Source organism: Nelumbo lutea, chromosome 3, assembly GCF_056320005.1.
Source record: "Nelumbo lutea isolate HS-2025 chromosome 3, American lotus-T2T, whole genome shotgun sequence".
NCBI lineage: Eukaryota > Viridiplantae > Streptophyta > Magnoliopsida > Proteales > Nelumbonaceae > Nelumbo > Nelumbo lutea.
The window spans coordinates 114,391,779-114,419,462 of record NC_142686.1 but is presented as its reverse complement, the minus strand read 5'-3'; the positions used below and the strand labels follow the sequence as shown (position 1 = coordinate 114,419,462).

The 27,684-nt window shown below is 35.9% G+C and overlaps 1 protein-coding gene across 1 annotated transcript; it reads left to right on the top strand.

Moving 5' to 3' along the window:
* The first annotated feature begins 5,386 nt into the window (after nt 1–5,386).
* On the top strand, nt 5,387–27,599 carry LOC148867785 (Chaperone DnaJ-domain superfamily protein). The gene is made up of 10 exons (XM_088978764.1): nt 5,387–5,646; nt 7,805–8,728; nt 12,412–12,541; nt 12,646–13,094; nt 16,999–17,079; nt 17,175–17,273; nt 19,458–19,616; nt 19,710–19,796; nt 25,901–25,972; nt 26,842–27,599. The coding sequence occupies exons 2-10, from the start codon at nt 7,913–7,915 to the stop codon at nt 27,148–27,150; spliced, it is 2,202 nt and encodes a 733-aa protein (XP_088834890.1). The 5' UTR covers nt 5,387–5,646; nt 7,805–7,912; the 3' UTR covers nt 27,151–27,599.
* The last annotated feature ends 85 nt before the right edge of the window (nt 27,600–27,684 follow it).

The following is a 27,684-nucleotide window of genomic DNA, read 5'->3' as shown; positions in this document are numbered from 1 at the left end:
AGACCAATCGAACCAACCCCATCCTAAGCCATTGGTCAGACCATGATCGAAGACTGAACTTGGACCAAATCACCTCGGGTTAATACTACTTACTCAATGGACTGATCACGCTGGACTCAAGAGTGGGGGACAATTGATGAGGGGTAATTTGGTCCTTCAATGATATCACAACACATGGCATTATAGAACAATAGAGTGACATCTTGACAGCATCTAAGTAGACCCCAGTAGCACTTCGAACACTTTACAACCGCCTCAACGACCTTGGTGCCACTTTGGTAGGCCAAACTGCGAACAGCCATGCAAGACCTCAGGTTGGCATAAGTGGTGACCTGCTTCCACCAATCTAACCTGACTCTATTTAACGACCTACCTAACATGTCGAACGATCTCCCCCTTAAGCGAGTTATCGCCTCCAAATTCCTCAAGATCATGATGCCACATTGGAAGAGCCAGTTATCACCCCGCCTGCTTCGGATAGGATTGGATAAATGTTACCCACTTACACAGAGTCCATCTCTAGGCGTGAAACCACCTCTGAACCAGATGGGTTAGAGATCTTGGACGCATTTCGTGATGATCACGAAATCTTGCTTATATAAAGTCTCACCTCCAAACTCATAAGGTACGTGCAATTCAACTCTCACAACTCCCTAACTCTCTTGCTTTGTTGCAAACAATCACTAGTTTGCAAACTTAAGCATAAGAGTGCCCACCTTAGGTCAAGCTACTTGGACACTTTGATAATCACTTTCTGTACTTGACCAGGAGACCTACTCAATCGAAGTTAATTCCTGAAAGCAAGAGTTTAGCAATCTTAAAATCGAAGTTAATCCCTATAAGGAAGAATTGAGATATTAGAATCTTATAAAGATTTCATACAACATGAAGGATCTACCAGATCTTCAAAAATAAGAAGTGTAGAACCCATTGGATTTGTGGGAGAGGATGAAGAATTTGTATATTCAAATAAAGAGGTAAAATACCAAAAATAACCATTAAGATTAAAGATTTTAGTTTCTCAGTTGTAACCTTAATTGATTCAAGTGCAAATATAAACTATATTAGGGAAGGAATTGTTCCTTCTAGATACTTTGAAAAAACTTCCCAATAGTTAAATGTTGTTAATGGAAGGAAGTTGGGAATTTAATACAAAATCCCTGTTGCCCATATTTGTAACCAAGGAACCTGCTTATAAACCACGTTTCTTATGGTTAGAAACCTTAGGTAGGATATCATATTAGGAACACCCTTCCTATTATCAAATTTTCCCTGCCAAATAGATTCTACATGAATTACTACCACTATAGGTGAAATAGCCATCACCTACAATTATTGCCAAAAGTAAAAAACAACTATAAATACTTTAAGGGAAGATATGAAAAATAAGGTCAAATTTATTTATGAGTTACAGTTAGAAATAAAAGAAAAAAATTGGTTAAATCCTTGGAAGTAGAAAGGTTCCAAACAAAAATGGAAAAAGAAATACATATTGAAATTACCAGTGCATTATGGCATAGGAAAAATGAATGTGGTAAGCCTTCCTTATGAGGAAGAGTTTAGTGAAACAAAATTTTCCACTAAAGTCATACCAATTCATATGAATAGTAGATTATTAAAAATTTGCAAAAAAAATCAAGAATTATTAGTAAAAGGTCTAATTAGACCAAGTCCCCTTGGAGGTTCCCAACATTCTATGTGGAAAACTAGAAGAGATAGAAAGATGGTTACCAAGGCTAGAGATTAATTACAAACCATTCAACAAAGCCTTGAGATGGATTAGATATCTCATCCCTAATAAGCAAGACCTAATAAACATGTTATGTGACGTAGATATATTCTCTAAATTCAACCTAAAATCAGGTTATTGGCAAATCCAAATAGATGAAAAAGATATATACAAAATAACTTTTATAGTTCCTTTTGGGCACTATGAATGGAATGTTATGCCTTTCAGATAAAAAAAATGCTCCATATGAATTCTAAAGAATTATGAATGAGATTTGTATTCCTTATACTCAATTCATTATAGTCTATATAGATGATGTATTAGTATACTCTCCATCTTTGAAATTTCATTAAAAACATTTGAATATATTTCTATAAATCATGGGAGCAAATGGCTTAACTGCATCAGCTAATAAGATGAAATTGTTTCAAATAGAAGTAATTTTTTTGAGATATCAAATATCTAAAGGGAAAACAACCCTTATTCAAAGAGTGATAGAATTTGCAAACAAATTTCCTGATGAAAATAAGGATAAAATCCAATTCCAAAGATTTTTAGGTAGTCTTAATTATGTAGCAGACTACTACAAAGACCTAGCTAGGGACTGACAATTGCTTCAAAGGAGACTAAAGAAAAGTCATCCATAGTGGAATGATTAGTTCACTCAAACAGTGAAAAGAATAAAGCAAAGGGTAAAAACCCTTTCATGTCTCAAAGAATTCTTAGCATTTCTTGATACCAATATATGAAGAAAATATAAGTTCTATCCCTTAGCCCTCATTAAGGCCTCTATTACAGAGGAATCTCACTATTGATAGACATATGTCCACTTAAAAAAAAAGGTTCGCCCTTATCTTCAACAGTAAGATTTGCCACCTCAAAAGTCGAATATAAATAAACATCTTCCCACAGTAAAGAGATAAAGAAACATCTTCAGCTCCTCACCCTGTCTGAAAAAGACAAAAGAGGCAAGCATCTCAATTATAGATTTTCTTAAGATAAAACCATATCTGAAAGAGATTTCTCAAAGTTGCTCTCTAGTCTATAAATAAAGATTGCCTTCTCATTCCAAAGCATGACAAAGAATTGTGCTCTAATAGTGTTTTCCTTATGAGTAGTCTTCTTGTGTTCTTTTGAGTGTTTTGTTAGCATTTTCTTAGTGTATTTCATACGAGTGAAAGTTCTTGAGAGGTTTGATGAATGTAATTGTTAAGTTGTGATTCCAGTGTGCTTTCGATGTGCTTTTCACTTTGTAAGTTAAGGTTTTTGTAAACTTCTTTTTCTTGTGATACTAGTTAGGGTTGTTCATAAGAAGGCCCAACCTGACCAAACCGTCCAACCCGAGTTGACCGGGTTTTCATCAGCACGGATCGGTTTCGGGTTGTGTAAATTCTTAAATCGATGATTCGGGTCGGTTTCAGTTTTCGCACAAAAAAACCGAAACCGACCCGAACAGAATCGACTTAGTTCCTAGTTCAAACATGAAGTTCCAAAGCCCATTAGGCCACTTAGTTTTTGAATGGTTGCAAGAAACTTTGGATTAGTGAATAGTGATTAATGAACAACTTTTGTGATTAAATTTTCATTTAAATTTTATCATAGGAGATTGCTGAAATGATGTTCAATTTATGACTGTTTTTAAAATTAGCAAGATTTTATCACAGGGATGAACTTAGAACCGAAATCGACCCAACCCGACTCAAATCGACTAGGTCAGTTTTGCTTAACATTGGGTCGGTTTCGGTTTCTATGTCAGGTAACCCGACCAAGTTGGGTCGGTTGGAAAAACCGTAGTAAACCGACCCAACCCGACCCATGAACAGCCCTAATACTAGTATGCTATTTCTTTAATTGAATTATACTATTTTGTTGTTTTCATGCATAGCATATTGCCTACCCTCAGTCTGAATCTCTATTATTATACTACTCTATGACTATAACCCTTTGTCCCTTCGATTATCAGAGTCTTTAGGTGTTCTCAATTATTGCCCAATTCTTGAGCCTTGGTGGCATTGGTAGATGTCTAGTCTATCCAAGTTGGGATCTAGCTAAGTGATCTTTTTCGAGAAAGTTGTAGTCTTTGTGTTCTAGCCAAAGGTGGGGTTGTGTAGAACCTAATATGATCTGAAGTTAGAGAGAGAAGTTGTGTAAGACCTAATGGGGCCTTGTGTTAGGGGTGTGTGTGTGTGTGTATGAGAGAAGGTTATGTGGAACCCATTATTAGGGAGAGGGAGGCATTGTGTGGAACATGATGGGGCCCTTTATATGTTAGCGATATATAGGGGTTGTGTGAACCCTAAAGAAGCCTAATATTAAAGAGAGAGAGGGTCGTATGGGACCCAATGGGGCCCAATGTGATTAGAAAGAAAGAAAGGGGTTATGTAGGACTCAATGTCATAATGTAATAGAGAGAAAGAGTGAATGAGTGATTTAAAATGACAAATAAAAACCAGTAGGATATAATGACAAGTTGCTCTTACACAATATTTTTCAGAAAACCCACATAGATTAACATATGAGATGGGTTCTATATGAATCATTACCTTACCTAAAAGGATAGTTTTATAGAATTCGTGTCAAATTTCTTCTTCCTTATGTTTTATATAGTAGACTATACAAGCCTAAGAAGAATCGTTTTTGTCGAAGCTATTGAGTCGATGAGCTTTCAAATAGTTGAAAGACACGGTATAATTGACCCGTCCTAACAACCACTTCATATAATTAAGTTTTTAATATAATTAATATAATTACTTAGATTAAATTAATTTATTTAATTATTTAAAATCATTTTAAAAATATAAATATTAAATCTAAAATTAATTAATAAAAAATTAAAAATTTTGAATTTAATTTACTTGACATTATTCAATTATCTAAATCAATTTAACATAATTCAATCACATAAAATTAATTAATCTATTTATTTAATTTTAGGTTGCATGTCTTATGTATTTTATGACTAGAGTGGAGCATTATTATTAGTTACATAGTATTATTATTATTATTATTCAACTATCTTTGTTTTGATTGGACAACATGTGGATCAAAATGGAGAGAGAAAAAGGTTATTTAGGGCCTTGTTTTAGAGAGAGGAGTTATGTGGGACCCTATAGGGCCTGGTGTTATGTTATATTTTTTAAAAATTTAATTTTTTTTATTTTAATGAAAAACATTTATTTTTCTTTTATTTAAAATGACAGTTTATTTTTTATTAATAAATTATTTTTCTTTTTATAATGACTTTCAATCCTGTAACCCATGAATAAAACGAACATTGGGTACCAACGGCATTTACACATGCATTGGTAACATCTCCCTTATCCCGGTGCCAAAATACAGCCATTCCATGGCCATAGATGATTCTTAACTATTGGATCTTGTTACTTTTTAAGAAATCAGATGGTCATAACAGTCTATCTCTGTCACATGGAATTTGTTTTTTGTTCTCGCACAAGGAATTTGTTGGGACAAGTAAAAACTCCTCTTTAACAGGGTCCCACTCTCTTATGCGTCTCTCGACCCTTCATTTGACACGTGTCCTTTTATGCGTATTATGGATGGCTGAGACACGAGTGGAAACGCAATCTCTCCGCAACAAATAAAAATCATTGAAAATTAACAGAGTTAATAAAAATAAAATAATAATAATAAAAGCTTGTATATCCTCTGGAAAGAGTGAAGAAACTTGGCAGGGCCGCCGTTTATATCATTTCAGCATTAGAGAGCTCCCAAACTCCCTTCGCTCACCCAGAAGAACCAAACCCTGTTTCAGTGTTTTCTCCCACTCCCTTTTCTTCTCCCTCCAACTTTTGCCTTTTCGTCTCTGTCTGTCTGTCTCTCTCTCTCTCTCCATCTTTCCCTTTGGTGCTTCCGGTTTTTCGACTTTTCGCGATGATTTCCATGCAGCTCAATTCAAGGTATTCCTCATATTAATATCTGTCTTCGAATGTCCAATCTTCATTTCTGCAAGGTTTTATGATCTAGTACTAGGCTGATAGGCTCCATTCTTTTCGCTGTTTTCATTTTTCATCGTGCTTTGGCCTCATTAATACCGTTCCATCATTTGGGTATTCTAGTTCCTGTTTTCCCTCAATTGGGCTTCTATTAGAGCCTTGAAATTTGGGGGTTTGTTTTATCAGAGTTTCATGTTTGTTTTCTAACATTGTTTGGTAACTGTTGATTATGGTAAATACACCACCAATGGGCGTGGTTTTCTTTTCTTTAACACATTGAATGATTTTTGTGGATCTTTTACTTTGAAATCTTCGTTGGGAAATGCAGAATGCTAATGCTCCTGCGTTCCCTTTAAATTAGTTTTGCTTTCGTTCATTGGCTCCTAATTCTTTCTGTACTGGATTTGTTTGTTCAATTATTTACTTAGCTCTTTCTGCGGGTCACCTTCCCTGTGCACGTAGCACCTTTTGAGCCGTATGGCTCCCTTTACACTTCCTACGCAATTAGAACCTTTGCATATAGAAAGCGTTTTCGTTTATAATGTTGTAAAGGTTTTATGCTGTTACAGCATATTTAAAGGAATTAGGTTTAATTTGAATTGTTGACATAAAACAACCTTCTTGATGTAAATTAAGAGCTTTTTTTTTAAGCCGTGCCTTTAGGTACCTACAAGATCATATTGGCATGTTTGATGGTTGGCCATCATGAAGAATTAAATCTTTGATGGTGAGTTTTCCTTTTTGAAATTCGAAGTAGATCAGATTATAAAAACTAAGGTTGCTGTCCACCTTGAAAATATACCACACTTTATCTTAGTTGAGTTTTATGAGGGTGCTAATTTGCAAATTCAGATGGATGACCAGTTAGGTATGCAAATTAATACAACAAAAGATATTATACTTAAAGCATGACTTAACGGAAGATCAGTTTATTTATAGTTGAATATGGTCTTTCACTAGAGTGGGAAAGGGGCTTGTCTAAGTGAAGTTTGGTATGTTAATACGCCCAATTTCCAATTCAACTCTTCTGTAACTGAATATGAACAAAATTGGAGACAATTTTAATGTACAATCATTATTCCACTTGGATCAATGACTGTGAACTTGGCACAAGTCCACAATAGGTGATTTCTCTTTACTGCAATAGCGAGAGTAGTTTGTATATTCAAATCTGGATTTAAATGGTTCAACTAGCTTTTTCTTATTTGGTTAGGAGAACATTGGATGTTTCAAGGCTAATGTATCACTGGTACATTCAAAAGTGATGGGAGACCACCTACTACTCTCTTATTACTTTACTAATCTTGATATTCACACTTTGGAACCCTGATGACATAACTAGTCAACCCTTTTCCTTGTAAATGTTTGGCACACAGCAAGAAGATTAAGATCTTTAAACTCATTGAGCTTAATCACAGTGTCTAATTTAATATATTATTATCACCTACATGGTTTTAATGTTTGACCTTTGTTATTGATATTTTAATTACACTTAGACTTTTAGTTATTTGTTTTGATAAGTTGGTTATACATGATTTTGAGGTCAGAGGACCCTTTTGTTACTTTTTCATTTGGTTTGCATCTACATTATAAGCTAGGAATATTTATTTACTTGGCGAGGCAGCTGAACTGTTTTATACCATTGTTTATGGACGTGCATGGAAAGTGCCAGAGATAAGATTTGTATCAATAGCCTACAAAGAGCATAGAGGTGTATGTTTGCACTAGTGGGGCTGGTAAGACCATTGATATGAAAGGCTGGGATTTTAATTTAAAAGATTTTCTTACAATTTAGTAGTCAGGGATAAGTTGCCCTTTTGATTGTAAACATATTTTATTATATTAGTAAGATTCGTACTGTTGTGTCTCAGCTATGTAGCCATTGTCTCCCTTTTCCAAGGGATAGAGTTCTATGCTATCTTGCCCCATCTTTTCTAATAAATGTATTTGATCTTGTTACTGATAAAAGAGTCCCACCTAGTCAAAATCCTTACCTGATTGGAATACTCATTATGCCCTTTTCTCATTTTGTAGTCATAAAGGTGTGTGTGTGTGTGTGTCTATGTATTATCTCTTCTCTTTTGATGTGTTTATTATTCATATGACATGTGTTGGCTAACAGGTGTGGACCCTTTCAATGGAATCTAGTTTGCAGTGCATGGTATACTTGATGGATCAATACTCAATTGAGCTTGATTCTGTTTCATAGCATACATTACAAGTCTTGATAATGGCTCGGAAGGGAAATCAGCAAAGGAATGGTGTGGCTCGCAACCCATCAAACTACAAAATTAGGGTTTCTGAGTCAGCAGGTGGACCTTCACCAGTAAAAAAGGTTAGGGTAAAAGCTAGTGAGGGAAAAATTGTTGAGGAACTCCCAACAGATAGTCATTTGGAACAGGGAGTACTTAATCCAACATATGCAGTAAATGAGAGAAAAGACAACCAAAAATCTGGAAATCTCCCAAGCAAAGGGAAGCCAGTGGTGGATGGAATGCCTGGCCTGGCTCAATCACTCTCTACATCCAGTAACTCAAGAAACCCTGTAGGGGATGCATCTGTATTGGATGTGCCCAGGTCAAAAGGAGAAACTGGTGCACTATTAGGCGGTAACCATGGTTTAAAAAACCAAAAAGTTAATCTTGGCTTAGAGAACGGTTTGCCTGCTGAAGATATGATGAAAGATTCAAAGTCCTCAGATACTGCGGTTGGTAGAAGTTTTGGGGCATCTGCTTTGTCTGCCCTGAAGGTGATTCGTGGATGGCTAGAAAGGCAGAAACCTTTGTTTAATTTTCTAACAACTATGTTATTTGATGCCCATGACTATGTTTGGTTTAAGACTAAGCAAGTGTACCCTGTTATTTGGAAGTGGCTTGTTCAGTTTGGGAAATTATTTTTACTCATATCCATGATATGGTTGGACTGTAGTCTGAGGGGTCTTGACTCATTTCTACGTTTGGGAACAACATCCTTCTTTACAGTTATTTGGTGCAGCATTGTATCAGTTATTGCAATGATTGGATTCTTTAAGTTTCTTGTGGTCATGGTGAGTTCCGGTTCTCTCATGAGTTTATATGATTCATTATTCTCTTTCTTCTCTATGTGTTAGAGTGTTCTGTTATTTGTTGTTATCTTTAGTTTCTTTGGGTGGACGCTTTTCAAGTGGTTATATGGGAACACAATGGCTCATTTACATCAAGAGAATGTACAAAGAAAACCTCAAAGCAAAAATGCAGCTTTCTGCACTATATTTTATCCATCCAGAAATTCAAAATCCAAAAATGAGCTATCAGGTGCTTTCTTGAATTCTTTTCTCATAGCTAACCAAGAGTGAGCTGCCCTATGACTCTTCTTAATACACCTCCTGATAAGAAGGTCGGCTCTGAAAGACCACTGATTTTTTTCTTCCCAAATTAGCTAGCAGAGTACGAAAGGGATTCTTTGCCAAGCTAGGCACTCAACCTGCCAACAACTGAGGACCTCAAGGAAAAATCTAGGGAAGCACCAACTGATATGAAAATGGTGTAAAAAGTGGGCTCAAATATATGACTGAAGTTGCAATGTAGAAATAGATGATTTGTTGATTCTTTGACCATGGTCCACAATGCACAAGTGGGCCTGGCAACTATGCTCCATACTTCAGTGGCTGGTCCATGGTTAAAGTATCTGTTGAGGATTGCTGTTCACAGAAAAAAGGGCTATCTTGGATTGGACTGGAGGCCCCCAAATTTGCTTGTGAGAAAACTACTGTTTTCATGGACCTATGTTTTTGTTATCTTTTCCCCTGTTTTTTTTTTTTGTTTTTTTTAGATAAATGAGAGTAGTTTTATTGAAAGAGTATCAGAAATACATGCAGCCTAGGAAGAGGCACGAGATGTTACCTCCCCCAAGGACTGAATCATAAGCACTAAAACATGCCCAAACCTGAGAAACAAATTACAAATTAGCCCAAAACAGATCACCCTTTGACACTTGCTTGGCCAGAGAATCAGCCATTACATTTGCTGATCTGCTAACCCACTGGAACCTAACAGTCATATTTCTTGTCATCCATTTAACTTTCTTTACCAGATCCCTGTAACCCCAACAAACTGTGTCTGGGCTATTCAGCCAGCCCACTACTACCTTGGAGTTTCCTTCTACTAACAAATTGCTCACTCCTAATTGACTAGCCATTTGTATACCTTGTACCGCTGCTAGTAGCTCTGCCCTTACAGAATCACCTTCACCCACTGATCCTGAGAAAAGAGACAACATAGTGCTGTCTTTGTCTCTCAGAATCCCTCCAATTCCGGATGGCCCTGGGTTAACTTGGCAGCTACCATCAAAGTTCAATTTTACCACCCCATTCGGTGGGGGTTTCCGTTCAACTTGTAATTTGTTCTTGGTGGAGACTGTAGAAGCCGTTGCTTCCCAATTTCTCCTTAAGTCGTCAAAAGAGAAATCTGCCAACAATTGTGAAGATTTCAGCCATGAAATTATCTTTGTCAATATACATTCCTTGACTTGAGCAAGACTTCTTTCATTTTCTTGAAATATTCTAGCATTTCTCTCCTCCCATAAGATCCACAAGGTGGCGACTCTGATACATTTCCACATTATCTTCCCCTTTTTTGTCAATCTCCCAAGAGCATCTGGAGTGAACAACAACTTTACTTCAGAGGGCAAGTTCCACCTGCACCCAAATAAAGAAACAAATGGTTACAGCCTTCACCCTTCACTTTACACATAAAGCACCAATTTGGGGACAAACACAAAAAAAGGTTTCTTCTTTTGCAAGTTTTCCATAGTATTGATCTTACCATAATAGGCTTTCCAACAGAACACTGTTACTTTGGGGGGTATTGGCCTTGACCAAACCTCTTTAACAGGGAAGATTTGAGAGGAAAGGTTAGAGCAAAGGGCTTTAAAGAAAGATGTGCAAGTGAGAGCCAACCGGGTTTAGAGCCCAGACTCTTTTGTCCGGGTTGGTGGGGTCCAGACACACCGATTCTAGAAGCAACAACAACTCTGAAGAAATGGGTTTCTTTTTAAAGAGGGAGATGGAATAGAGAGAAGGGAAATGGTCTTTTAGGGGTTGAGTGCTCACCCAAGTATCTTCCAAAAAAAGAATAGAGTTTTCAGAACAAGCATCATACCTTACAAACCTGAGGAATTTAGGGAGAATGCCAGAGATAGCCTTCGAAGGTGTTGTGAGGAAAGCCCTTCGAGATACCCCCACATCCCAACCTGATTTAGAATATTCACGGATACTTTTCACAACTTCATGCCACAACCTCTCCCTCTCCAGGGGCCACCTCCAAAGCCACTTACCTAAAAGAGCCTCATTCTTACTCACCACATTCCCTAAGCCTAGTCCTTTTTTGCTCCGACTCACTACCTCCCACCTAATCAAGTGATCTTTTTCTCTTCACCGGGTTCTCATTGGAAGTCCCTCATCAAATTTTCCAACCTTTTTGCCTCCCTTTTAGGAATTCTAAAGATTGACAGGAAGTATAAAGGAAAGTTGGCTAAAGTTGCTTTAATCAAAGTAATTCTACCACCCATGGAGATGTAGTTCCTCTTCCAAGTTGCCAATCTTTTTTCAAAATTTTCAACCATCGGATTCTAGAACCTACTTTCCTTTGGGTTTGCACCTAGAGGAAGTCCTAGGTAGGATAGAGGCCACTGAGAGCAAGTGCAATCTAACAAGGCTGCTATAGACTCCACCTCCTCTTTGTTCAAATTAGCCCCCACAACACAACTCTTCTCAAAATTTACCTTCAAATTCGAGGCCCTCTCAAAGTGAATTATTAAGTCCTTCAGATTCCTTACCTCTGCCAGGTCACAACCTTTGCATAAGATTATTATGTCATCTGCAAATTGGAGATGGGTTACTGACACTCTGTCTCTACCTATTCCCCACCCTCTTAGAGATCTGGTTCTATCCGCTTCTGAAAGGAGTTTACTAAAAGCATTGGCGACTAAAGTGAAAAGGAAAGGTGACATGGGATCACCTTGTCTCAGACCCCTACTAGCTGGGAAAAAATTAGTAACTACCCCGTTGACTAGGATGGAATAATGGCAACTAGAGAGGCAACCGTTTATCCATTTGCACCACTTACCCCCAAACCCACACTTCCTTAGCACGAGTGATAAGAATCCCCAGTCCACTAAGTCATAGGCCTTTTCAAGGTCAAGTTTACAAACATAACCTTTACGCCCCGATCTCCTCATCTCCTCCACACATCCATTTGCTATTAGAATCTGATCTACAATTTGCCTCCCTTGAACAAAAAAGCTCCTTGCGCTCGGCTAATAAGACAAGGAAGCACCTGTTTGATCCTCAAAGATAAGACTTTTGCCACAATCTTGTAAACACTAGCCACCAAACTGATAGGTCTAAAGTCCTTTGGATGCTTAGCCTCTTTCTTTTTCGGAATTAAGGCTAGAAAAGTAACATTAATTCCCCGACTCATCACTTGATTATTCTCAAATTCCTTGAAGACCTCAAATAAATCTTCTTTGACTATGTCCCAACAATCTTGAATATCCTATTGTGGATTCATTGATTATCATTTGCCTTTGATTCCCCCTCCTAGAAAAGAATTGTTTACTTAAAATCTTTTAAATTTTTTGATGATTCAGGCCATATCCTATTGTAGATTCCTTGATTTTTATTTGCTATTGATGCCCCTTCCTAGAAAAGAATTGTTTACTTAAAATCTTTTAAATTCTTTGATGACTCAGGCCATAGCTGCTCTAGTTGCAGTTTATGTTGGATTCACACTTGCAGTTTTATTACTGATCATCTCTGCAGCTTTGTTGCTGTGGTTTTATGGAAGCTTTTGGATCACAGGGAGCATCATCCTTGTTGGAGGTGATCATTCAATTTTCTTGTGATATTGAGTTGTATATTCTCTTTGTTTATGTGCATAAATTTTGGCCAAAACCAGCTAAGGTTGTGGGTCTTCTAAAATGCAGGGGTGGCATTTGCATTGAGCCATGAACGCCTTGCACTTTTAATCACCACTGTATATTCCGTATATTGTGTAAAAATATATGTTGGATGGTTTGGTTTGCTATTGGTGCTGAATTTGTCTTTCATTTCAAGTGATATTCTGGCATACTTCCTAAAGAATACTATGCATGAGCATACTAGATCGAATAGGCCAGAACAAGATGCTGGAACTCAGAACCGATCGGATTCTTTTTATGGTGAACCAAGTCGTACTTCACCTTCTGAAGCTGCTTTTGGAAGATCATCAGATCGTAGTGCAGGATTACCTTCAACCAGTGGGGCTGATGCAGAGTTAACGTCTGAAGATGAAGTTGTTCGGTTATTAAACTGTACTGACCACTATTCTGCATTGGGTTTTTCCCGTTATGAGAATGTAGATGTTTCTTTACTTAAGAGGGAATACAGGAGAAAGGTACATGTTTTTCCTCCTCTTAAGAGCTCATCATTATAGTAAACCATAATTTAAACCAAATGTGGAATTGCTTCTTCTTCTATTGTTCGTATAAAGAATAGAAATAAAAACTGGACAGTAGTTCTCTAAGAAATGAACTGACCCAAAATGGCTTAGACCTAAGTAAAAAAGAATCTGAACTAGTGTGTGATATGGTGCCTTTAGAAAACCTGAAAAACTAGAGATAATCATAGAACTTATTTCATATATTTTCCTAATATATGCCCAGATACAGATACTGACATGGACATGGATTTGGGAATGTGGAACATGACTCCATTTCCTAAGATCCTGGATACAGATAAAGGTACAGGTACCAGTCATATGCTTGTTATCATGCTTTTACATCTGGTTTTTTGAAGCTAATTATTATTATTATTTTTTTCTTTTTGGAAACGGTAACTTTCATTCAATTAGTAATTAAGTACACATACCAACCTCCCAAAGATAGGGTGCTGATCCCTCAAAGTATCTCAGAATTACATCAAAGCCCAAAACAGTTCCTCCCTGGTAATTCTTTGCTTTGTTAGAGTATTGGCCAGTCCATTTGCTGATCTTCTAGTCCACTTAAAAAAGTACCCCATTCTCTCTTGCTAGGCACCTGATTTCTTTTACAACCTGCCTAAGGGTCCAGATTCCCAAGCTGTTTGGTTGCTTCCAACATATTAACAGCTTGGAGTTTCCCTCCACCTCAACTTGTTGTAAACCTATCTGTTTATCCAATCTCAAGCCTTGGTGTAGGGCCAATTGCTTCAGCTCTTAGTGAATCACCCACCCCTTATTGTTTTTTTTTTGAAGCTAAGTTTCTTGCAAAATTTAATTAAGCTTCTAACTTTTACATATTTTGAGTGTTAAACTGTCATATTACACAAGTGTCAATTGCGTTGTGTGTCTGTGTTTGTTTGTTTACTTTTTATAACAATTTAGGTTGTGTGCAGTTGGTGGTTATCATAGTTATCAAGGTGACGCCTAGGCGACCTTGGAGGCTCACCTTGCCCAGTCGCCTAGCAGTTTTGTGCACTGGGTTATAAAATACTTTTAGATTTTTTATTTTTTGACATTATAATTATAAAATAGACATTATTAAACTAGAATATTCATTTTATGTGTTTATATACTAATTTCTTTTTATTTTTTTCTTATTTTGTTAGGGTTTAATCAATGCAAACATTGCTAACTGCTGTATTGAACCCATGGTTCACAGTATCGATCTGTGTATTGGCAGAGGTGTATCGGTACTTATAACGATACTCCCCCTATTTTTTTATTTCTTTGGTTTTCATTTTCTCTTTTAAATATGTATATATATATTATTTAAAAAAATGGGTCCCCGAAAACACCTATAAACAGGTATTCGGACCCCAAAGATACAATACAATACACCCAGTACGGGGTGCATCGTATCGAAATTTTGATCCTTGATTGAACCCTAAAAAATTTCAAAACCTGAACCTATAAGCTAGGGAAGAACTTAAAAATTATGTCTAATCAACACATTTTCTTCTTCCACATCTTCTTCTTCTTCCACCTTTTCTTTTCTTCTTTCCTATAACAAAAGTAGGGGTTCAGCCCCTATGTTTTTTGATTTTTCTTTACTTTGTTCTTTTTCTTCTCATAAAATGTTGATTTTCTAGACTTAAACATGAATTTTATACTCAAGAAAATTATGAATAATTATTAAGGAAAGATGGTTATGGAATCTAGGGAACTACCCTAAGATCTAGTGCTTTACTTACCTTGGCGCCTTGAAAATTATGGTGGTTATGAACCCTGTGGTATGGTTGAGAAAAACTATGCTCCATTTCTGTCAAAATGAAGCTGACATTTTTGAACCATGCAACACATTTGATGGTGTTTTGTAGCCCATTTGCTTTTAGCTTTTTGAACCATGCAACTCATAAGAGGGTATTTTAACTGGGGGAAATAGGGGGGGGGTTCAGGTGTATGGGGAATCATTATTATGGCTTTTTCCAGGATCATTAGGTGTTGGCAACTTAGTATAAGGATAACTATATGCTGTTCTTCATGGTATGAGAATAGCACTTTCATAAAAATTCAGCAATCTGATTAAGGGGTTTCCAGAACTGTTATAGGATGGATAAGAGATGAGATGGCTGGACCATGGAGCTTCAGACACCACATCTAGCAAGACTCCGGGCTAGATGATTGCAGGCTGAGTTCTTATGGATTTCAAGGTCTGCCAACTCCCTTCTGGACTTGTTAGCCTGGGAAGGTGTTAATAGAATAAACAGAGACCAAGAAGGGAGGATATCCATTAGACTAATATTGTAACTTAATTAGGCGACCTGGATATATGGGGGAGCAGCAAGGAGCTATCTCCATAAAAGCTTAATTTTGGATAATGTATAATATCTTATTGTATATTGTTACTGTACGTTTTTATCTCATCAATAAAACTGTTCGTATTTACTGATAAAAAAGTGGGCCTTTTTGCACAAGGCTTCACTTTTGAAAAAACCATATGTATAATGATTGTAACTCATATATGGTTGCAAATCTCGGTCATCACCGCTAATTTTTGTTCAAACAAACATGCTTGCATGAGTTTGACTGGGGGCCAATTCCCAAGTAACTTGCTAGTTACCATGTGGGTGTTATTATATAATATATGAAAAAAAAAACTTGTTAATACCATAAAGTGGTGGAGATACACAATCATCCAATGTGTGGGATACAGACTGGATCAATTATGATGTCATGTTTTACATATGCAAAAAACCTTTACCTGATTGAGAAAATTAGAATTAGCAGTCTTAAGAAATGGTAGAGTTCGGTGTTTCAGGACCATTTATTTTTAAATTTTAGAAAGGATCTTGGGGTGCTAAATCTTTCTAAAAATGGTCCTTTCTAAAATTAGAAAAAGATTAGCAATTATTGGAAAGATGCACTAGAGCAGTAGTGGCTTGGACAATATGGGAAGAAAGAAATCTGAGGATATTTGATGATAAGTGAAGTTGCAGAGAAGTTGTGATTGAAGTGATAACTATAAGGGTGGCACATTGGGTGAAAACTTTAAAATTGTTTTCTGATTTTAAGACAGAAGACTTCTTCAGATCATGGGGAACAATTGCAAACACTACATCTAGAAGACCTATAGCAAATGAATGAAACACCCCCCCCCTGCAGATGTTGGGTGGAAGAAACTAAACTGATGGTAGTAGTTTGGGAAATCCTGGCCCATTGAGTATTGGTGGGGTAATAAGGGAAGAGAATGGAAATATGATAGCCATGTTCTCGGGTCCTATTCAGCATGGTGATGTGGTGAGTTTAGAACTGAAGGCAGCAGTATATGGTGTAGAGAAAGTTAAAGAGTTGGGGATTAACAGATTCATTATTGAAGGGGACTCAAAAATTGTAGTCAACTGGCTGAAGAAAGGGGAAGGAGCAATCTGGAGGCTAAGGAATGAGATCAGGCGCTTTAAGCAGATTTCTAAAGACATGTTAATTCAAATAATATGGATTAGGAGATCAGCTAACAGCGTGGCTGATACTCTAGCTAAGCAAGGAGTTCAAAGGCAATATGCGTTCTGGGCTATGTTTTAGTTAGTGGATCTCCTTTGGGCTATTTTTGGGGATTGTTGTAACTAGTGGAATTGTTTTTTGGGTTATGGTTGGGACTGTGTTGTAATTAGTGGGTTTTATGTGGGCTTTTCGTCTACCCACAACTTCTTGTTGTACTTGTTCTTTTAATTTAATGAATCATTTCTGTGTTGCTGATGAAATAAATAAACATTAGTTTTTTGTTTTCTAAACAAAGTGCATAGCATTCCTTCTACATTAGGATTCTCAGGATAATACTAAGATTTTCTGTTTGATTAATTGATATTCTATGATATTTTGACAGGCCATGTTGGTTCACCCTGATAAAAACATGGGCAATGAGAAGGCTGCGGAAGCCTTCAAAAAACTTCAAAATGCATATGAGGTACATCTTTGTTTGTACACTGTTCCAAAGGCTATGCTTTTTCTTGGTCTGATTATATCTCTTTGAGTTCATATGTTGAATTTATTTGCAACCAGGTTTTACTTGATTCTTTGAAACGAAAAGCATATGATGATGAACTAAGGAGAGAGGAGATAATGAATTGTATTCGTAGGTTTCAAAGTGCTTCTCAAACGGTAATTTTTCTTGTATCTGTTCAAGTGGAAAATTCAGTCAATTGCTTGCTTGCAACTTATATTTAAATGGAAAATGGAAGGCACAATTTCATGAGTTTGGATCATTTTGACTGATGCCATTATTAGAGGCTGGTAATATGTGGCAATATTTTCTAGAAGATGACAATTAGCTCCTCAATAAATTGAGTTTTAATGGCTGTAATATTGGCAATTCTAGCCAGCCAAGTGTTTGTGGAGCATTTAGTAATTATCTAGGAGATGCATTGATGCATTTAGGGTTTGGAGTTGGGTTTGTTTGCTTTTGCAATCTTGGTGATTTCTTATCACTTGAGATGTACTTTTTCCTTTTTTAAAAAAATTGGTTAATTATTGAAAATTATTGATGACTTTCACTTCCCTGGTAGGTGATGGAATAAAACTCTTATTCCAACTTCAGGAACTGTAATTCTACTGCTTTCTAGATTATAATACTTATAGAGATGTAAGGAGATTCATATGTAATAATTGGATGGATGCAGGCTGATCTGCAAGTTGTTTGCACTTTAGACATCTCATCAGGGAGGCCAGATCTATGAAGAATAGTCTGAACACTTCATTTGGATGTATCCAGATAGCATATAGCAGCACACTTGGCTGCTTTTTTAGTGAAACAAGGTGCCAATAACATGCATTTTATTGGGTTTCTTTTTAGCCAGGTTTAGGCAGCAATTTCTTGATGTAGTGGGCACTTTTTTGGGTTGGCCCTCATAAACTTTTTCAAGGGAGTACTAGGCACTGCTTTTCATGTACTCTTAACTTTCTTAACTGTTCAGTAGGATTCTCTAATCAGTTTTCCAATCAAAAATAGGAGATTCCTTTGTTGACTATTTGATTTCTCACCAAGGACCTGTGCTGTAAGCCAAACCAAAAGCTAGAATTTTATCATGGGTTGGTGTGCATGATCTGTTTAAAAGGAAGCCACAATTCTTTCTTGTTACAAAAACCCTTTTTGTAAATCACGAGGTACTCTATGCTCCCTTTATACAGGTCCTTGATGTACACGGGGTTCTAGCTTTTGTCTCTTTTTAACATACTTGCTAGAGAACAAATACCTATTCAGGGAACTTACCTAACAGCTTAAGCTTCTTGGTTGAACGGTTCCTTGGCATGGTATCAGAGCCTTTTTTTTTTATAAGCAAAGGTTATTTTATTAAATTGATTAAAAGCGGATTAGTACACTTTTATTCGAAGAGTGTATTCCCCACATACACAAAGTAAATTACAAAGATGCCCAATAAAATTGCTGCCTTGTGGCCCCTTGTTTTGCTGGGGCATCAGCCAGCCCATTTGCACTCCTAACCCACTTGAAATCAGCATTCAAGTCCTTTACCAGCCTTTCAACTTCCTTAAAAATATGTTTGAGAGTCCATGTGATGATTACTTTTGAGTCCCCTTCCACCTCCCCCTGTCTAAATCTTAATTTCTTTGCCAAACTAAGGCCACAATGACAAAAGCTCTGCCTTCACAGAGTTAGTAGTGCCAATTGGTATCAGAGCCTGTTTGACCAGGTGTTCTAGTGTTGGATTCTCAGTGCCCCCATTATAATTATTTAAATTTCAGCACAAGGTATGGGTCGGCCTGAGGGGGTGTGTTAGAGAATAAAAACCTATTCAGGGACCTCACTTAACAGCTTAAGCTTTTAGGTTGAACGGTTTTTTGACAATATTCAATCTTCTTCTAAAAAATAGCCTTCATTTTCTTCCCCTCTTCAGATTAAGGAGAGTTGGGTTTGGCCCAAATGCTTTTCTCTTTATCCCATATTTCTATTCTGAATCCAATGCAAATTGTGTATTAACTGCCTAAAATTCAATTATGCACTGTTATATTTAGTTAAGAAAATATACAAGATGTTTTTGATAGTTAATATCCCATTGAATTCCTGGGAGTTTCTGTCATTTTTATTGTTCTTATTATTATTATCAATATTTTCAGTAATTACCATCTTCTATGGAATGACTAGTTTCTGTCATCTTTGGTACACCATTAGGGATTATTATGTATTAGAATATAAATTGTGAGAGCATACTGTTCTTAATTGTACAAGATGCTTGCATATTCCTTAGACTTAATTAGTATCTTAGATTGCAAAATTGCAGGCTTATCTTTTTGTCTTACTTGAGCATTCAAATATGCTTGTCTCCCCAGAGTGGAAGGCAAGGTCTCTTTGCTTCGGGATTCACACATTCTGAGGCTGATTCTGAAGACCTTCATGGAGATTCTAGAAGAATAGCGTGCAAGAAGTGTGGCAATTTTCACATCTGGATCCATACCAGCAAGTCAAAATCCCGAGCAAGATGGTGCCAGGTTTCTTTTTCCCACTGAAGATATATGTATGTTGTTCCATTACTTCTGGATTAAACATTTTGCTGATTTTCTGTTGCCTATTTTGCTTTAAAGGATTGCAAAGATTTCCATCAAGCTAAAGATGGAGATGGATGGGTTGAACAGTCTTTCCAGCCAATATTTTTCGGGTTATTGCAAAAGGTGATATTCATTGAGTCATGAAGTTGCTACCTTGGTAATAATTATTTTATTGAGAACAAGAAAGGTACACACCTGTGGCATCTCACTGGGCCTGAATCATGGCACCATCAATCCAGTGTGATGTGCCTAGGAATGTTCCTGGCAAAGAGGCAGTGCCACAAGGTGTATATCATGTCCTGATTATTAGAGGAAGAACTTTCTTTATCCTTTATGTTGTGTTTGTGTATATACATGCTTGTATTATATGATTTGTGCAGTGCTTCACAGAAATTACAGTATGTGCTTTATGATATGTAATAACTTCATATGTTATCTAAGAGATATCTTATGAAAAAACCAATAATATCGTGCTATCTTTTTTGACTCAACTGGAAAACCATATTCTTCGCCATTATCCTCGTGACATCTTTACTAAAATTAATAGGCTGAAAAAAGATTATTTAATGCACAGTGTATTATTTGGTGGTTTCCCCTTGCCAAGGATCAAAGTATCGGTATCGGGTATCGTATCAAACAACTTGGATACGGATGCAGATACGGATACGCTTAGGAAACGCATGGATATGGATGAAAAATATAGAAACGCTTGGATACGCTAGGAAAATGCACAGAAATTCTATAAATATATTAATAATATTAAGTTTAATGTCAAATTAATTATAATAATATATAAATACATAGGAGCTTTATATTTTAATGGCATATATGAAGAAATATATTACAACTAATATAGAGAGATGCATAGATATTATGCAATTTTATTGAGAATGCATCAGTCAAGAATATAAGACATTATATATATGCTTAGAAATTAATACATGCACAAAGTCATTATTATTTTATTTTCTATTAAAGTCCAATGCACAAAACATATGCAACTATTCTATTTGAATTACTATATCAATATTTATATTTTACTAACTTTATTTTTTAATATTAACAAAAAATCAACAAAAAAACAATTCTCAAATAAATATGTTATTATAAAATGTAAAGTAAAGTATTAATTAATAATTTATAAAAATATATAATCTTAACTTAAAATATACCAAATCTATTAAAATTTTAAAGATATATATCATATTAAAATTCATAAATTTTAATTACTAAAATAATTATTCCATTATTAATATTTTATTTTATAAAATTTCTAAAATACAAAATTATTTTATTTTTATATAAATGTAGATTAGTGGAATTGAGCAATTCAATTTATGTTATATTCTCAAATATTTTGTAAATAATATTTTTATTTTTTTAAATAGTAAAGACATTATTATTTAATGCAAATTAAAATATTAAATAATACTTTATAAAAAATTAAATATATATATAATGTGAAAATTTATAAATTTTAAGTATTAAAATATTTATTCTACTAATAATAATTTTATTTGTATAAATTTCTTGAAATTAAAAATCAAATTTTGGTATATATGTAGATTTGATAAATTATTTATTCCATTGTTCATAAAATACTAATTTTAAAAATTATTCTTTTTAATTTATAGTTGGAATTGTTGATATATATTATTTATTTGGGTTGTATATAGACTGCTAGACGTTAATGTAATAAATGTTAATGTGTTTCTTTTTTTATCAAAAAGTTGTAAGTGGCTTGGTGGTTGAAGAGACATGCTCCTGGTTGTTTTCATAAGGTTAGTTCTATGTTCGAATCATGCAGGCCTCAACTTTTTTAAGTGAGACATGGTTTATACGATGGCATGGATGCGGACGCGCGATATGCTGTTGTGTCAGTGCGTATCGGATTGTATTGCTCGGTACTATATGATACACGTCGATACAATAGTATATCGGACCGATACGCATGACTGGCAAAGTATGTATCCAGTCGTGACATATTCTGTGCCGGTCAGGTCCAATGCCGATACAATTGCCCTATACGGGCATATCGTATCAATATTTTAATCCTTGCCCCTTGCTTAAGGAAATTGTGATTTTGTTGGATATAATGTATGATTGTGTTGCACTAATGCAAATTTAAAATTTAAAAAATTTTTAGAAATCATTCTTTGAACGATGCTCTAAAAATTTTACCACACAACCACTTGTAGAGAAGGTTGAATAGAATTGAATGATAAATTGGTAAGTTATTTCTTTTTTTTTTTTTTGAAAAAATGTGTTGAGAAAAATCTGACCATTTCCATTACCTTGGATTGATAATTTGTAGTGAAGAGATTGAGGAGGATACAAATCTATAACTATATAAAGCAGGTACCCCATATCCACCATAGGCATGCAGAAAAAGTATATAAAGCCTCTTCTGAAAATGAAGTTTCGACTTTAATATTTTTCCATGTGCAATGTGCATGCCTCCCTCCATTCAAATTAAGGGGAAAACTTTATAAGATGGGATATATGGCCAGCATTTTTTGGTAGTCAAGGGGCAAAACTAGGAAGGATGTGATTAATAGTGAGTGTATACTTTTTAGAAATCTAAGATGGTGATAAATTAGGGAAAGTAGACTAAGATGGCTCAGGCATGTCATATTACTCAGATATGGAAGGCATGTCTGGAGTATTGGATATGAAATTTACACTAAAAATTGAACTATCCAACACAATATGGAACCCTTGTACAGGTCTCTAGGTATCATAGATAGAAGACTATCTGCTGCATCAGAATTCGAAGGGTCTATAAGAGATAGGACAGGCCAAGAAGGACATGGGTTGTGACAGTGAGAAATGATTTGAGGGTTCGCAATTAACTATGGATACATCTTTTGACAAGATGAAAGTGAAACAGGATTTTTGCTGCTGACTCCTATTAAGGCATATTTTCTTTTTCTTTTTTTTTTTTCTGACTGAGCAAAAATTGGGATAAGGGTTTGTTGATTATAGATACAGTATATCCTAAAAGCTTCATTGAATAGAGGGATGGTTATATTACATTTGCAATTAATGCTTGTCATATAACCACCAAGTATCGGCTACTAATAAAATTAATACCTGTGAATTATAACTGGTAAGTGACCACCCTTGGGAACTGCCCCACAACATCCTAAAAGTGAGATCTTTGATAAATAGCTTTAATATGTTTATCTGTGTCCAATGGTAAATAAATTCATTGGAGGACTCACCTTCTGGGGAGAGTTACTTGACAAGACTTTGTATTACTGAACTAACTGATTGGGTTGAAAATCTTGTTGGGTTGTTTGGTATACCATCTTTTTCTCTCTCTACTATTTATTTCTAATCTAAGAAAGTGATGAAAAGAAGGATTGATGAAAAAGGAAGTCAAACTCATTCCTTTAGATCTGTATGGAGATTTCAGTGGCTCTCAGTATTTCATAAATCCATGTGAATCAGAACGAATTTCATGGGATCCTCCAGCAAGACCTAGCCTAATAAATTGTTGAGTTAATCGAAAGGCTCACAACATTGAGCCTATGCCAACAAGCCTAACAAGTAGACCTGTTAATGGGCCGGGCTCGGGCTTGATTTTTGTCAAAATTCTAATGGGCCCAGCCCAAAGCCTGATCCTGATACTGTAAAACCTAGCCCAAGGCCCAGCCCGTGAACAGTACTAGCAAGTTGGTTGTGAACTCATGTGGATCTCATGTGATATGCAAAAGATTCAATCTGAATCAAATCTTCTCAAGATTCCCATAGTCAACCTTGTCATGTTTCGACAGGATCCTCAAGATTTTCTGACTGTTTGGAGGATTTAGAAAATCAATTTTCTGGCATGTATTTTTTCATTTTTAGGAAAATTAATATATTATAGATACCAAGAAGAGATTCTGAGTCCTCTATACAAATCAATGTAAACACACTTTTGAGAATTGATAAAATGAGTGAATGAAGAGTTTTCTTCACTGATGTGTTTGGGTGCTGACTCCGAACATAGAAGCTGCTGGCTAATAGAGAGCCCCAGTGATGTTGACTTTGTTAAGAAAATAGGAATTCCATTTATTCATTGAATCTTAGTTTATTTAAATTTCTGTTTCTACTCTTAGCTTTTTTTTTATTTATCTACATGAGAACCCCACAAGAACTTTTCTGCTTGCAGTGGCACAAGGATTGAGACTGAAAAAAAAATCGTAGGATTTAATTCCTTAGTTGTGGAAGGAGATTTTTTCCTTTCCCAAAAAAGTTGTGGAAGGAGATTCTAGAGTGGTAGTGGGCTAACTAAAGAACAAAAGTTTAGGTTCATGGCACTATTGGAACACAATAGAGATGGTTTTAATGAGAAATTGGAATTGAATTCTCATGGATCCATAGATTAAGAAACAATTTGGCAGATGCACCATTGTAAGAGGTTAAGTAGGATCAGGTATTTTTGGGATGCTTTCAGCATATTTGTAGTTAAACCATTCTTTTAACCCCATCAATAAAATTATTTATTATTATCCATGAAAAGAGTTATTATAAATGTTGATCTATACTATCAGACTTGAACCTGTGTCCTCATGCTTGTCAGCCCAAGATACTATCATTGCACCAAGCAATGGTCCTATATCCTATCATTTGCAATCTGATGAAAATTTGTATTGTTGATTGCTTCCCTTGGCCAAACCACTTTGGAGCTTTGTGATTATATTTCACTTATTTCTTGAAATGCTAACCTATCAAAATAGAGATCTTTAAATGCTGCATTTTCTTCTGTTTTTTCCTTTAATAAAAAGTTACCTTTGCAATCTGATGAAAATTTGTATTGTTGATTGCTTCCCTTGGCCAAACCACTTTGGAGCTTTGTGATTATATTTCACTTACTTCTTGAAATGCTAACCTATCAAAATAGAGATCTTTAAATGCTACATTTTCTTCTGTTTTTTTTCTTTAATAAAAAGTTACCCTTGCTTAAAAAAAAGGTATCATGAATGTGCAGTCAGTTTTCTTTCTTTGCAATATAATACCTTACCTTAAAAAAAGCATCATGTATGAGTGGCCTTGCAGCCACGATGCACTGAGATTAAATCTTTTGTCACATTGATTTGTAATTAAAATGGAAAATAAAAACCTTCAGGAAAATAAAAATGTATGTATATTTATACAAGTTTTTCATATCCTTTCTTCTTTGCAATCATGCCACATTTGTAAAGATTTTCACCTAGGAATCCAGTTCTTGTCATAGGGAGGACAAAGCTGTAACGTCTCAGATGTGTTATGCAAGTGATGCAATAACATTGTACTATCATTGCATAGATCCTAACCCAAAAATATATTTATAGATATTACTCTTTCATATTTGGACTGGGCTTGGATCTTGGGCATTTAAGGACATTAGCTGGTTGGATATCAAGAACCAATGGTATGAGATTGCGCAATGGCGATTTTCTCTTCTTTTAGTCAAGTCGTGTGGGGTTGACTTTTGTTGCATTTTTTTTACCTTATCTATATCAGACTATTCACTTTTGTGTGTGTGCACGGGGGGGCAGCCATGTAATAGTTTAAAACAGTTCAGTTATTTTAAAATGTTTATTCTTAAAAAATCTCTAAACTCGTACATGTTTGTGGTTATATTTACTAATTATTTATCTGTGTATATGCTTACAGAAGAAATTGGGGCTGTATCCATTTTGATACGACTCTGTTTCTTGGTTTGTCCTTGTTTTTTCTCACTTTCTGGATGTGTTTGAGAAGAGAGGGGAGTAGGTATGTGAAGTGAGTGGGATTAAGTTAGTTTTTTCTTTTCTTTTTCTTTTTTTTTTGTGTGTGTGTGTGGGTGGGGGGGGGGGGGGGGTAGGATTGACATGTTGGATGTGGATGGCTTTGGTTTCAAGGCACTCCTTGCAGGGGCATTTTCCAAAGGTGCTGCAGCTGCATTTTCAAACAACAATGGACTCTGGGTGCTATGCTCATGCCATTTCTACAAAAGGAATGGGATTTTGGATTTGAGCATATTGTCAATGTAGAGGGTACTTCCCTATCTGATGGACTTGTCAATGTAGAGGGTACTTTCCTATACAATAGGGATAAATTATTTTGGGTGTGGTTGTAATTGTTTTATTTTCTTTATTTTGCTTATACTTGTACTGCTGTGTACTTGTAATGCTGTGACTGTTTAATTAAGAAAATCCCATTTACTTATCAAAAAATATCATTGTCTTGTTATTTAAACAAATTATCATTTTGTGCAGGTAGATGCCCCATCTGCATATGTTTGTGCTGAAAGCACAATATATGATGCAACTGAGTGGTTTGTTTGCCAGGTAATATAACTATGGATTTTGTTGTTTAGGGCACTTGCACTTTACTCTTTTACATTTCTATTTTTGTCTGTATGCATACTTGGTTTTTTTTTTGGGGGGGGGGGATGGAATATTATAAACAGTGGCGCAGCCAGGAATTTTCTCTTGGGGGCCAATTTATATGTTTCCATGTTCCTTTAAATAGCATGTTTCCGGGTTTTTTCTTTAATAAGCTATTTAGTGTTCAGAGTCTACCAACTACTCAGTGGTGCATGTGGCATACATGCAAATCAAAACAAGATCCATTATAGGGCACATTTCATTTTTCTTTAAGGAGGGCATGTTCCTAATTATTACTCAAGAAGATAAAATAGCCTTGCTCGATGATTCTGAAGAAACAGTGTTGCATCATAATATGAAGTGAGTTCTTTGAGATTATGATCGTCTCCCACAGTTCATGTGAGTTTTAGCACGGAAAGGATGGAAGATTAGCACATATAGCATGGAAATGTATAAAGTTGTAAGTTTACTAATTCCTGAAAGATCACCGTAGGCTTAACCAGAAGTCCAGAACTGGAGTTCCAAATTGTCTTCCTAGAAAAATTGCAATTTTCTAATGCATTATTTGCTTGAGTATATAAAATAGATAAGTAAACAAGATTTATATAGAAATTTAAAAATTTGGCATGCTCCAATTTGAGTGCTAAAGAAGTCTTGAGATTTCTCAATTGGATTCTTTTTGACTTGGCCATATTTTGTGGCTTTATTTTTTAATCACTTAAATAGATTATATATTCCTTCAACCAAGGCAGGTAATATAAAAAAGTATATCTTTCCAATTGAAAAGGACAAATAAAAACTCACTTCTGTATGATGAATTTTTGTTACAGGGTATGAGGTGCCCAGCCAACACTCACAAACCGAGCTTTCATGTCAATACCAGTTTAACGTCTAAACACAACACAAAGGGGACTAATTCAGGACAAAGGGGAGGTGGAATTCCAACAACAAACATGGAAGAAAGAATGACAGAGGAGGACTTTTTTGAGTGGTTGCAGAATGCAATGCAGTCGGGCATATTTGAAGCTGCTAGTGGCAGTGCTGCAGCAGAGAATTCCACTTCTAGAGCTGGGAACTGTTCCAAGAGTGGTGGCAGTGGTAGCAGTAAGAGAAAAAAGAGGGGCAAGAAGCAATGGTGAGCATTTCTGCTTCCTGCTAGATTTTCTTGTACCAACCCGGGATGGCGTTTGTGGGCTCCCACGGGAGAGGGAGAGGGTTCCATCTATAAAAGGGTGTCCTTTTTCAAAGTGAAGCTGAGAGCATTTGTTTGACGCCATATGCGAGTCTATGCTGGTATGTCCTTGAGCTTTCCATCATACAAGAGGTTTGTATAGGCGAATCTTTTTCCTTAATGGTTGAAATTACAGATAAATGTGTCTATATTCGGTTAACAAGATGGCTAACAACTTAAAGGAGTCCATCTTCCAGGAAACAAAAAACCTGAAGCTCTCTCTCTCTCTCTCTCTCTCTCTCTCTGTGGTGCGCCCCCGCCACTTGAGTCTTGACCAAAGGATTATTATAATCTGCTTGTGAGAAAGCAATGACATTGAGGCTACGATTCCTTAATGCTAAATGGTTCTCAGATTCAGTTTGTGGTGCCCATTGTATAGTTTTAGGCTTCTAGTCCCCAGGGGAGCGGGGGGAGATTATTCTTTCTCAACTCCCCCGAGTCC

What these genes read in the sequence shown, in the direction of transcription:
- LOC148867785 (XM_088978764.1), top strand. Translation starts at nt 7,913, where the DNA reads ATGGCTCGGAAGGGAAATCAGCAAAGGAATGGTGTGGCTCGCAACCCA. An exon ending in GAGCATCATCCTTGTTGGAG is followed by an intron (nt 12,542 to 12,645) that starts GTGATCATTCAA and finishes TCTAAAATGCAG; the next exon opens with GGGTGGCATTTGCATTGAGC. An exon ending in CTGAGTGGTTTGTTTGCCAG is followed by an intron (nt 25,973 to 26,841) that starts GTAATATAACTA and finishes TTTTTGTTACAG; the next exon opens with GGTATGAGGTGCCCAGCCAA.